At 60.6% G+C, this 13,076-nt stretch overlaps 2 protein-coding genes across 2 annotated transcripts in view; both read left to right on the top strand.

Moving 5' to 3' along the window:
- Positions 1–6: 6 nt before the first annotated feature.
- On the top strand, positions 7–7,870 carry RSPO4 (R-spondin 4). Its single transcript, XM_057366049.1, has 5 exons — positions 7–315; positions 3,315–3,503; positions 3,770–3,913; positions 4,007–4,192; positions 7,181–7,870. The coding sequence occupies exons 1-5, from the start codon at positions 237–239 to the stop codon at positions 7,252–7,254; spliced, it is 672 nt and encodes a 223-aa protein (XP_057222032.1). The 5' UTR covers positions 7–236; the 3' UTR covers positions 7,255–7,870.
- A 1,124-nt stretch (positions 7,871–8,994) lies between these two features.
- The window catches only part of ANGPT4 (angiopoietin 4), a 10,961-nt gene continuing 6,879 nt past the window's right edge, over positions 8,995–13,076 (top strand). Inside the window, exon 1 of the mRNA XM_057366046.1 lies at positions 8,995–10,008. Within this exon, the coding sequence (XP_057222029.1) occupies positions 9,691–10,008 (318 nt within the window). The 5' untranslated portion in view covers positions 8,995–9,690. The remainder of the gene's footprint in view (positions 10,009–13,076) is intronic.

Raw genomic sequence — 13,076 nt, 5'->3', positions numbered from 1 at the left:
AGCACTTCCCCGCCACCATGAGCACTCCCCGGGCCTGACAGCCCCAGCCTGCCCCGGTGTCACCGGCTCATGCTGCCCTGAAGTGTGGCTGCGTGCCCGAAGCTCGGCTTGGGATGGTGTGAGCCCGGAGCCGCTCGTCGCCTTCCCACCACCCCTCACCGGCTCTGGCAGGAGCCGAGCCCGACAGCCGCTTGGATGATTTGATTCCTTCCCTGCCCGAAATYACTCCTGCCCAGATGCAGTGGATAATATTCATGTTGCTGCTATTCATCAGCTCCATGGAAATGCTCACGCAGAACCGGTGGAAGAAGCAAGGTACGGTGTGCGCAGTGGGTTTGTCCCGCTCGGGTASTGCGGGGTGGCTTTGGGACACCAGGCTGCCTGCCCTGGCTGCATGGAGCAGGCAGGATTGTGAACCCAGGCTGGAGGGTGCCAGGAACCAGCATCCCCCCAACCCGTCCCCTCGAGTTCCTTTCAGGACTGTCTGCGTTCCCCTCCGGGTGCGTGGCACGGGGCTGGCTTGGCAGTGCAGGAAGATGCAGAGCACAGCTCCACGGCACTGCCTGCCCAGTGCCARCCCTGCCTTTGGGGCTGGCAGGAGATTAGGGATGCTGGCTGGCACTGGGACCAGCTCTGCAAACCCCAGCAGAGTGGGGATCGCACAAAACTGGCTGATTTTCCAAAATTTCCTTTCTCTGTCTAACATGTGAAGTGCCTTAGGAGTAAAACCTCCTGGAAGGATGCTCAGAGCCATGGCAGGCACTACCTATCCCCTGCCCCATCCTTCCCCCAGGAAAAGGCACCAATTGAGCCACTGCTCAGTGTCTGGGCAAGGGCAGCGTGTCCTGGGGCTGTGCTGAGGCATGTGCCCCCCTCCATTGGGCACTGGCTCCTGTACCCTCACTGGGCAGTGCCAGGCAGTGCCAGCTGGCTGTGGGGAGTGGTCTAGGGCTGGTACTCAGCTCTGTGCCAGGAATGCCCTGGTTTTGGGGCCAACGTGTGCAAGGGTAGAGACAGGACCTCCCAGGACCAGGGTTCTCAGGGCTGGAGCCTGGAGAGCTTCCCTTGAAGCTGTTCCATGTTAAAGGCATGCGGAGGCAGTAGGTGTGTRTGATGTGGGTGGCCAGGCTGGTGGCCAAAACACCCCCGATGGGAAACAGCCCGGCACYAAGAGGGGCTGCAGCTAGCCCTGCCCCATGGTCAGTAGCCCRATGCTCCAAGGACTTCAGGTCTTGGCAGCCATGGCTTCACACGGCTTCGGACCCCAGACATGTTATATCCCCTGGGACAACCTGCACAGAAAGGCCAGCACAGGGTCCAGGAGCYATGAAAGATCTGCAGTACCCCACAGCCTCCCTATGCCACTGGRAGCTCTGGTCTGGGCAGAGCAGTGCCCCAGAGCCTCCCAGTTCCCAGCCGGACTGGGCACAGGGTGGGCAGAGATGGAGGTTGTCACACTCATGTCCAGCACAGCTCAGGTACCCACTGTGCCCTCTGCCCAGTGCCCATCCCAGCCCTGCACTCTGCCATCACCACTGGGCAGGAGAAGAACCCACCACTTGTCCCTAATTCCCAGTCCCACAGTTTTGGGGTGACCCACATTCTGTAGTGCTCTGTGGTGGCTCCCAGTGTCATTCCCAGTGGCAGAGACGTGTGCCGTGCCAGCAGCACTGTGGGGTGGGGGAGCATGACCCCGCTTCTCCCAGCTCCACACCACAGGGCTATTTCCAAAGTCAGTGAGAGGAAAGAGGCCCCAGAGCTCGTCCGGGGATCCCCACCTTCTCTGCCCTGGCTAGGGGTGGAAGAAGAGCAGCAAAAAAAAAAAACCCTAAATATCAAAAACAATTAGGAAAGGGAAAGACGCTCGTAAATCCACGGGTCTCCAGGGAAGCCGCTCCAGCTGCAGCCAGGAACACAAATGTTGTCAGCGTTTGGTAAATATGTAACGGAGACCATAACAACTTAATGGATCCAAGGTGCTTCGTTAGCGCTCCCAGCAGACGCAGCTCTAGTGAAGGCTTCTGGCAGTGCTGCTGTCCCAGACAGTGTGCCCCAGCAAAGGGACTGGCATGAGCCAGCTTGGGGACAACTGCATGGCACCACAGCACCAGGGACTGGCTTGTGCCAGGGACCAGCACATGGGGCTGCTGTCATTGTCAGCCAGAATCCTCTGCCAGCATTTCCCCGGCTTTCCCAGTGCCTCTTGCCCAGCCCCGCAGCCGTGGGACGCCTCTGATGCAGCTCCTGGGGTCAGAGGAACCAGTGCCAGGCATTGATSCCAGGCTGAGTCCGTGTCCATGCCGGGCAGCACCCGGTGGATGGGGCTTGGAGCAACCTTGTCTAGTGGAAGGTGTCCCTGCCCATGTCAAGGGGTTTGGATTGACATGATCTTGGAAGGTCTCTTCCAACCCAAACCATTCTGRTTCTTTAGARCCCAGGTCCTAAGCATGCTGTACCAGGGCTGCTGGCACTGTCACCACTAGTCAGCCCGTGGCACCTGAGCCAAGCAAACAATTCCCAACACAGGGTATGGTGAAGGCACTGGATGCCTCCATGCAGGAGTTCAGTAGCCCCTCTYGTGTTGCCCAGCAGCCTGGGGCTACAAAAAGACACAGGATATGTGTAGCCCCCAGAGCTCAATGCTCCCCAGCTCCCAAAGTGCYCCTGTGCCAGGAGCATCTCTCCAGGCTGCATTTCTGTGGGCTTGGGGAGCAAGAACAGTTGGCAGTGTCTCTGTGGGCACCCTGTCCTTGTCCCTGAGAACAGAGCCCAGTTCAGGGTCAGTCACCCTCCCACAGGTTGGGAGTACAGCGCAGGCAGCCGGGGAGGCAGTAGAGGCTGATGAGCAAACAGAAGATCCTTATCTCAGCTCCTCTTGAGTGCATCCAGAATGCTCTTTGTCCTCTGACACTTAACAGGCATCAACTGGTTAATCCAGGTCAGAGCAGATTTCTACCCACTGACCCCGTGGTTGTTCCACTTCCCACGGGAAGGGCAAGGCTAGCTTGGCATGTGGCTCAGGCTGTCATCCACGGGCAGTACCGGGCATGGGGCAAACCCTCAGTCTGGATCTTAGAGCGATGGAAGCAGTCAGTGACGGCCAAGCTGGGAGCGATGGCTCCATGTGTCCCCAAACAGCCAGCGTGGGCATAGGTGAGGATTTGAGGAACAGAGAGAGGTGGGGTGGTATTTGCAGGGAGATGGGACAGTGYTGTCACGCTGGGTGCATCAGAGAGGGGCTGCCAAGGGGCTGAGACCCTCCCTGGCACCTMAGCACCGGTGCCACAGCCCCTCTCGTCCATTTGTCCCTGCAGCGAGTGCCGGCCTGCTGGAAAACTGCACGGGCTGCGTCCTGTGCTCTGAGGACAACGGCTGCATCACCTGCCACCACCGGCTCTTCCTGCTCATCTGGAGGGACGGCATCCGCCAGTACGGGATGTGCGTCCACACTTGTCCCTCGGGCTACTTTGGCGTGCGGGGTCTGGAGGTCAACAGATGCACAAGTACGTCCCGTGCCAGCCGGGATCCCCCCTGTCCTACTGCCCCCCTGCTCCCCTCGCCACTCTGAGGGTCCAGTGCTKTGGGAAGGGCGATGTGGCCATTTCCCACAGCATCCCTGGTGGCGCTGGATCCAGGGGCGGCCGGGATGGGGCGCTTCGTCCCCTTTTCTCTTGCCCGGAGCTGCAGCCCGGACCCCGTAGGTTTTGGGAGCCGGTGGGTGCCGGTGGTGCCAAGGGCTGTCCCGCTGACCTGCCGTCCCTCCCGGCAGAGTGCAGGTCGCCCAGCTGCGAGAGCTGCTTCAGCAGAGACTTCTGCATGAAGTGCAAGGACAAGTTTTACTTGTACAAGGGTCAGTGTTTTCGGCAGTGCCCCCCCGGCACTGCGGCACAGCCCGGCACCCGCGAGTGCCAAGGTAAGCAGCACCCGCACCCTGTGCCCGCCGTCCCTGGGGACGTGCCTGGCGCCCAGGAGCCGCCGATCCCATTCTGCTCCTYTGTCCCCCCAGAGACGTGCGAGCCGGGGCCGTGGAGCGAGTGGAGCGCCTGCACCCGCGAGAGCCGGACCTGCGGCTGCAAGTGGGGTGTGGAGACGCGGGTGCGGGATGTGCCGGAGGCTGCCCGGGAGGAGGGGACTGCCTGCCCCGCGCAGCTGGAGACCAGGAGGTGCCGCATGAAGAAGCACTGCCCGGGAGGTGAGCACCGCGCCACCGGGGCTGGGGACAGCTTCGTGCCCCTCCAAAGTGAGCCCGAGGCGCACTGCAGGAGGACGGTGGCAGCAGGGGTCTGGCAGTGGCCRGCGAGCTATGCTGTCATCTCCCAGGCATTTTGAAATTCTGGGGAAGGCCGTCATCTCAGGCACATGTGCTGAGCAGCCCCAGGGCTGGCTGCTCCCACCTGGCAAACGCCGAGACTGCCCGGGAGCAGCCGGTGTCCYCTTCCACGCTGGGCTGGGCTGGGCACTGGCATGAACTGCCGCGGTGGGATGAGGCTGCGGAGCTCCAGCTCCCACCGTGCCACCATGTGAAAGGAGGCTTTCTGTGCTGCCGCTGTGAGTGAGTAGGGTTGAGACACGCAGGGGAGGTTCCTGCAAAAATCTCTGAGCTCCCCAAAAGCTGGAGCGCTCATGGAGAACGAGGGCATCACCCAGGTGATTTCTGACGGCCAAAGCTTTCGGGAGACACCCCAGGGCAGAATCTCCCTCCATGGCTCATCTGGCCAGATGTTTACTCATGTTCCTGTGCTTCCCCCCACCTCGTCCTCAGGCTGGGGGCTCCCTGACTCAGGGATTCCCCCACCTTTCAGAGCACCAGACCTACTGCAGGGTCTGTGCGGGCGGTGCGTGCACGGGTGCAGGGCTGGCGATGGGAACCAGGAACGTGGCTGATGTCATTTTTGGATGCAGGCGTCTGGACTRAAGCTACCCTAATAAATCTCCACTTAATAACTGGCAGAAAGGGGGATGCATGAGATACCGATCTGTAGTGCCTGGCAGCAGATCTGAGCCACCAAGGGTTGCGGTTCAGAGCTGCGGGATCACTCCGTGCCGTGGGATGAGCCGGCCGGCACCGCCAGCGTGGCGGGGATCAGAGAGGACAGGACTATGAGGGTGGAGAGAAAAGGATGAAGGGGAGCAACAGCAGAGGACATGCGTGCTGGGCGGGGGCCACGGAGCCAGGAGAGTGGCTTCATCCCAGCACCATCAATCATAAATAATATTTTCCTGCTGACAATGCAGAGGAGCTGATTCCCTTCCCCACCCAGGTCCCAGCTCACATCTTTGGGGTGCCAGGTGGCATCGATTTTGAGGATCCCCGCTGGTTCCCCTCCCTGCTGGTCTGTGCCAGCTCCAGACCCACAGAGCTGGTGACAGTTTGATGTGAAAAATTTGGTGTGGGAGGACAGGCTGCTCTGGAGCACTGTGTCCTGCAACACCATGCCCATGCCCAGCCCTTCCTGGCGCACAGTGGCTCCCACTGGTAGGGACTGCTGTGCCAATGTTTTGGGGCACCTCGACTTGTGAGGTGACTTGGGAAGGCACTGGCACCCCAGAAAAGCTCTTGGCTTCCTGCCTCTGCCCAGGCTCCTGCTCCTGCAATCTGGAAACCCTGAGGCTATGGTGAAGGGCTCAGGGACTGGCAGGACTCTACTCTTGAGGCTGCCAATTTGGGATCAGCTTCAGAGACAGCAGAAGGAATCCCATGAGCGTCCCCCAGGCAGCCCCTGCAGGACAGAGCAGCCCCTCCGTGTGTCCCCCTCCTGGGCAGGCTGTTCAGCGTCCCTGCCGCGGCAGAGCGTGCGTCTGCCCTCTCTCCCAGGCTCCTGCCCGCCTGGCCAAGTGCTGGGTTATGGGATCCAGATGCTGGAGGAGGACGAGGAGTTCACTTGATGCATCCGAGACACCCCGAGCCCAGGCGAGCCAGGGCAGGCGGCCGGACCCGACCGTGTGATGAGAGATTTGTGCCACCACTTCTGAGCCATCCAGGCGGCTGGAAGGGAAAAGCCGCYGCGCTTGGCCGTGGCACAAACCCCTCGCGCTGCTGTAAATCTGCCTTGGGTGTCTGTCCCGCTCTCCAGACGCTTGGCGTGCGTGCCGTGCCCTCTCCTTTGTGGGTGGCAACTGTCTGGGAGATCAGAGTCGAGAAACAGCCAGGCAGGACAAGAACTGGAGCCCTCAGAAGGGATTGGGGACAACAGTGCTGGCACACGCAGCACCAGAGACAGTTCTGGTCCCTTGTGCCCCTCGCACCACTGAACCCTCCCCATGTCACTCTAATTGGAGTGGGCGCAGAGGAGCAAGGACASACAAAGCTGCCCGGTTTTTGGGGCAACTATTCTGCTGCTTAGCAAGGACTCCCCGTCCCACTGGAGCCCGTGGCACAGCAGGGTTTATCCTGAATCCCTGTTTCTTTGGTGTCTCAGTGCCAGCATCTCGGCCAGCTGGAGGGTGTGTGGGGCAGCTTCTCGGGGTGAGCRGAGATTTGGGTGTCAGGAGCCTGACCCTGGAGAGCTGACAGTGGGTTGACAGTACCGGGTGAATTCAGGCTYCACCAGCACGTTGGCTGTGCCACGGGGATGGGGACCATCCACACGGGGAGGGACATCCACAGGGAGAGCATTAGCACCTATGCATGGATGCACCCCAAAGTTGCCTCATTTCCCATCATGGGGCTGTCTGTGTCCCACGGTGGTGGGCAGCAGCTTCCCACCTTCCTCTCCAGAGAGAAGGAAGGCACATTCTTCCACCATGGCAGAGCTGAGCACAGCTGTGCCGTGGCTTTGGGGTGTTGGGGCCACCACTGTCCCTCTCTGACATCCACAGTCCTTGCTCAGATAAAGTTGCGGTGTTGCCAGGCAGCTCCTGTTTTGGTTGAGCTGCTCCAGACCATTCCTGGGGATTTTKGAATATCAGGATTTAGAGTCCAGCCATGGGAGATGTGGGGGCAACACACCAATGTCCCTCTGCCCATCTACCAGCACAGCCAGACCTCCCCGAGACCCACGCTTTTGTTTCATGTCCTGGAGAGAGCTCTAGGGTCCCAAAAATCAGAAACTGGGTCCAGCACTAACACTCTGAGGGATGGATATAGGATGGATCAGCATTCCATGGATAGGACTCAGATCAGGTCACGTTGCCTGGCTAACGAGCAAGCCTGCCTTTTCTCYTCCTTTTTCTCTTGCAGAGAAAACTGAACCCAAAAATAAAGGCAGAAAGCGACAGAAGAAGCCRAAGACAGAACGGCACACGGGCACCTAGCAGGCACCAGCTTGGGAGCTGGAGCACCATGGCAGGAGCTCCCAACCAGCTCCTGCCACGGTGCTCCAGCCACATCACCCCTGTTTTTCCATCCAAAAAAAAAAAAAAAAAAAAAAAAAGTTGCACAATTTTCTCTGCTCCCCCATCCCCCTTTTCTTTTGAGACAATTTATGGCCTGAAAAACATTTCCTTTTCAGAAAATCTAATTTGCAATGTCTAAAGCAGAGCCCTAGGGCTTGGGGAGGGGGTGGCTCCTTTATTCCTCTGGTCTTCCCTCTCTCCTGGCCTGCTCCATCTCTTCCCTTCCTGCAGACGTGTGGGATGGGGTTAGACCAGGGGTAGGACCCTGAGAATGAAGCTGATGCCTGCCTGGATACTGTCCCTCAGGGCTGGAGATGCCCTGGCTCTACAGGGTCCTGCTTTTATGGGAGTGCTGGGGGGCACAGTGCACCACTGAGCTGCTCCAGGTGCTGGGCAGTGTCTGTCCCCCACCCTCAGCCACTGCCATGGGAAGCAGCAGGGCTCCCAGGGTTGGGGTGATACCATTGCTCACAGCAGCCTAACCTGGAGCTCAGCATCCCTGCCAGCACAACCAAGGGCCAAATCCTGCTGTSCTGGGGYTCCRAGGGCAGCTGGRCCCCCACACTGRGRGCCATTCTGGGGACYATGCCAGCCCAGCACTCAGCATCCCCACGGGCTAAATCCTGCCATCCTCAGGCTCCCAGGCTCGAAGAGCTTCTCTCCAGCTGGATGTGGGCACAGGAATTTGGGGTGTCCATGGCTGTGTTTGGTCAAGGACAGGGTCACACACAGTGCAAGTGCCTGCCCAGCCAGGGGATGCTGCTGCCTCCTGCATCCCCAAACCGCGATGTGCTGGAAGCAGCACTGCACCCCCTCCCAGCCATCACCGTGGGCCACAACCGTGGGGTGCTGAGCCCAGGGATGACATCTGTCCCTCCCTGCCTCACTCCGAGTGTCCACAGGCACAGAGAGTTGTATCAGTTTATTTACCGTGTGTGTGCTCAAATCGCTGCCMCAGCCGCAGGCAGCTCTGGGCTGGGGTTTGCCGGGGTCCGAACTCCCCGTCCCTGCTCTAAATATGAGCAGGGGAGTCCGGGGCTGGCCACGGGGTGTCGGGGCTGCGGGGGCTGCACAAATCTTCAGGACAGGAGCGCTGGGTGTCAGCATCGAGCCAGCCCCAGAGCCGGCACAAAGCCGCTGGAGCAGCTCCTGCGATCGCTTCATGACAAATAAACGGATTAAACCCACAACATCGCTCCTGCGTCCCTGTTTTCCCCWTTACGAGTTGCTGCCGGAGGGGATTGGGATGCTGGTTGTGGCTTCGGTGTAAAGCCACATTCCCCARCTCTGCAGCTTGGGTTCCTCGGGGGGACACCCTGCCCTGGCCCCCCAGTGCTGGGCTATTGGGGAAAGATTTKATGTCAAGTTTTTATTTAAAGTCCCACAGCATTGCTGGTTGCCTGAGCCAGCACAGGAGCAAGCAGCAAGTGTGGCACTGGGACTGCCATTCCACAGGGTCTGGGAATCACCAGGGAGTTTTTTTTCTGGCTGATGGAGAAAAATCCCCCTCTGCTGAGATGCTTGGGCATCCCCTTGGCAGCCTGTCCCCAACACTGGGATTGTCCCCAACACTGGGGGACACAGCCTAGGTCCTGTYCCAGCACATGGGCTGGCAGACGTGCTGATCTCACAGTCCCCGGCAGACCCCTGGGCCGGGATCGGGGCACACCGAGCCCCAAACACAGTCTGGCTGTGTCCTGCCAAGCTCRGCCTGGGACACAGTCCCCCTCCTGGTCCCACGGGCTCATCCCATGGCCAGAGCAGCCAAATCCAGGCTGGCTCCTGCTGGCATTATAAATAGCTGGGGCTTGGGGAAGGAGCTGCGCTGCCTGGGTGTGGTGAGTCCCACTGGGCGCTGATCGGGGGGACTCGCTGGGTGCAGAACTGACGGGTGGGAGGGCTCGGTGCTGCCGCGGCGCTGCCCAGCCCGGGAGGTGCGATGAGTTGTGCAGAGAACGGCCGGGGGAGGGACGGGGCTGCGTGTGTGAGAGTGTGTGAGTGTGCGTGTGTGTGTGTGAGAGAGAGAGACATTTATAGATCACGTGTGAAACTTGATCTCCCCGCAGTGGACTCAGAGGAAGGAAAAAAGATAGAAGTATTGTTTTTAAACAGATTTTTTCCTTTGTTTTTCTTTTTTTCTTTTTTTTTTTTTTTTCTCCCCTCTCCCCCTGCGAGGGCTGGCGATAAAAGGCCGGGGCGGCCAGCGCCGGCTCAGAGGGAGGAAATGCCGAAATCGCCGCGGTCGGAGGCGGCGGCGAGCGCCCACTGACCCATCCCGCTGCCGGCGCATCCCCCGCCGCGGCACCCCGGCCCCACGGGGAACCCTCCGGGGACCCCCTCGGGGACCCCCGCGCCATGCGGGCGCTCAGCTTCGGCCTCGTGGCGCTGACCTGTGCCACGACGGCTCTGTGCGCGGCCGGAGCGCAGCGCCGGGCGCTGGAGGGCGGCGGCCGCCGGCGCTACCACCGCGTGCAGCACGGCCACTGCAGCTACACCTTCGTGCTGCCCGAGGCCGAGCCGCTGCCCTGCCCGGCCGCTCCCGGGGCTGTTCCCGGCCCGGCCAACGTGCTGCTCCAGAGGGACTCGCCGGCCGGCACCGCCGGGCACGGGGCTGCCCAGCGCCTGCGGCACCTGGAGAGGATCCTGGAGAACAGCACGCAGTGGCTGCTGAAGGTACGGTGTGGGGTGTGGGGTTTGGGATATGRGGGGAGCAGGCAGYGAGGTGGTGTGGGYGGGAATCTGTGTCCAGCACCCACGCATGCAGCAGCTCTGTGGAGCAGCAGTGGGCATTGGGGCCTGTTCTCACCTGAGCACCCAGCTCAGCTTTCCCTGCAGGGGTGCAGCTGGCATCAGGCACTGTCTCCATGGAGGGGATGCTGCAGGTTCTGCAGGTGCTGCGGCTCATGGGTGCTGAAGATCATTCACCCAGATCCTCATGTCCCACTGAGGCTGTATTCCTGGTCCATCCTTGCCATGGGGTTCCTCATGGCCCTGGCTGGATTAGCCATGACAAGCATCCCTTGGAGATCAGCATTCCAAGCTCCGAGCAAGGATCCTGGGAAGGTGTTTGGCCAGTGGCAGGGCGAGGGTCCCAAAGGCAGGGGCCACCAAAATCTCTCCAGCTTCATCATTTTCCCTCTTGGGTGTTTTGCCAAAGCTCCCAGCACTTGGTGAGACTCTGTAGGACCCATGGCTCATGGTTGGTGCAGGGTGGGGGCAGTGGGGTGCCACACCAGAGGGGCTGTGTACCCACAGGGCTGCCACCCCCCAGCCCCCACTGGCTCACCCCATCCCCAATGCCTGAGGCAGGAAGCGGCATTTCCTTCCTGGAGCCCCCAGCAGCTGAGCGCGGCTGCCTGCGTCAGACCCAGGAATAGCTGATCCCGGGGGACACRGCCCTGGGGGGCCCTGAACCCCACGGCCCGGGCAGGGACACCGGATACCTGCGCTGSTGTGAGGGGAAGCAGTTTGTCCCCAGCTGTCGCTGACCAGCAGAGCCACATCTGTGTCCTGCGGTGTCCCAGCAGGGTGCAGTGGGACCCGTGTGCCTCTGCACCCCCATTTCCTGGGTGATGCCCCTGGCATGTGCTGAGCCCCTGCAGTGCTCAGGGATGGGGCCAACACACTGCCTGGGGGTCCTGGGGATGGCCTGTGCCAGCCACGCTGCTCGGGTACCCACCCTGGCCGTGGGGGACAGGGCAGGCAGTAGCGACGTGCAGGACGTTGTTCCTTGTCCCCTCAGCCATCCTAGAGAACAAATTCCTCAAGAGCTGGGAAAACGCTGAACCGTGGCTCTGCTGGAAGCCAGCCCAGGGTATTGCAGAGGGGTCAGCAGGGCCAGTGACAACCTGGCTGGTGGCACTGGATCTCCGTCACTGGAGGATCTGCTGGGTGCACACAGTCCTGGGGTGCCTGTGCCCCCAAGTCCCTGTGCCCTGAGCTCTCTCTCTGCCTTGGTGTCCCTGTGCTCTGGTGCCTTTGTGCCCTGTGTGCCCCTTGGGATGAGGGCAGCCTTTGTATGGCCGACCCCTTTGTATGGGGTCCCACCACGGCTGCACATGGCCCTGTCCAGAGCACGCAGCCACAGGCAAGGTGGGACAGCACATCTGGGCAGCTGTGGGCAGCAGTGCCCCTCACCACTGCCCCAAGGAGCACAAGGCAGTGCAGCACTGGGCAGCCAGGACCCCATTCCATCCCCATCCCCATCCCATCACAGCAATCCCACCCCATCCTGCAGCRTGGCTCTCTCCTTTTAGAGGCAGCTTGCAGCTATTTTCTGTGCTGTTGTTCCTCAGCTTCCCAAATTTCAGCAGAGCTGCCCAAGAAGGCTTGTTTTGGTCAGACTCCAGCCCTGAACAAACAAACCAGGGCTCAAAAGAGGCACTGGGTTCAGGGACAGATCATAAACAACGCTGCATCCCTGTCTGCTCTGCCCTGGCATGGGGAGCCCTGCAGGATGCCGAGAAATTGGGAGGTCTCCTGGTACCCAGCAGAGCTTTCCAGGCCCCCTCAGACATACCCAGCCTCCCCCAGAACCCCCATCCATGGCACTGGGGGGCTGGTCTATCGTCCCCAAGTGCAGCACCCCATGGTGGGGACACGGCAAGGACCCAGCACACAACGGCTGCTCCCGTCTCAGGAGGAATCAATTTTAGTTCAAACACAAACATTTGATGGTGCCACTGGGTTAGGAGGGACKTGGGGTGGGGTGGGGTCTCCAGTGGGGCAGTGGCAGGGATGGGCAGCAGGTGGGGGGTTCTCCACCCATCTCAGGCTCAAGGATCCCCCAGCCGGTGCTTGTGGGATGTTTAGAAATGCCAGGGCAGGATAGGATCAGGGACAGGGGAGGGATTTGGCTGCGAGGAGGCAGCACAGGATGATCCAGCTGTGGGCAATGGGATCCCAGCACGGGGACAGTGAGTGGCCACGGTTCCTCCTGCTCCAGGGCGGTGTTTTGGTGTGACCAAAGCAGCACTGCAGCTTTCCCCTCAGCTGCTCTGCCCCTATGGTGGAAAAATGAAACTCTGAGCCCAGGGGAGCCCAGCTCACGTCAGCACCCATGAGATGAAGCAGGGGTATCCTGGGTTTCCTGTTCTCAGCACAGAGCCTGTCCCCCTTTTATCCCCTATGCCACCCATGACTGGGGACACYGTGCCCCACTTCAGCTCCCAGGGAGCTGCTGGGGCCAGGATCCAGTGCTCCATGTCCAGAGCTCTCAGCCTTCCCCGTGCCAGCCTGACCTTTTCCGTGGGTATGTTCTGCCCTCGGCTCACAGATATGTTTATTTAAAAAAAAAGAAAAAAAGCGAAAAGCAAGAATGAGAGGGAGAAAAGGCCTCCTCACGCCCTGTGAAGCAACAAGATTAACCACGTGGTTAAAGGGAAACTCTCCAGCAATCCCTCAGCTCGGGGAAATGTTTTCCAGACGCGACTCTCCGACCTTTCCCCRCTTCCTCCCTGAGAGCACGTTCCTGCGAGAGAAAATCCCCAGGGAAGCGGGTGCAGGCAATGCTGGCTGGGACGCCCAGCCCTGGGACCTTCCTGCCTCGAGACCTTCCTGCCCCATCGCGCTGAAAGTGGGGCGATGTTTTTGGGATGCCTGGTGCAGGGGAGGAGGGAACAGTGGGATTTCRTCATGCCAGACAAGTGCAGAGCCCTGTGCCCTGGCCTGCTGCCGGCCCCGCTCCCACGCCGAGCATCCCAGCACTGCTGTGTGCCATGGTGCTGAATGTCCTGGCACTG

This window comes from Malurus melanocephalus, unplaced genomic scaffold, assembly GCF_030028575.1.
Source record: "Malurus melanocephalus ecotype Western Australia unplaced genomic scaffold, MMel_1.1 scaffold_59, whole genome shotgun sequence".
Lineage (NCBI taxonomy): Eukaryota > Metazoa > Chordata > Aves > Passeriformes > Maluridae > Malurus > Malurus melanocephalus.
This window is presented reverse-complemented; position numbering and strand designations above follow the sequence as displayed.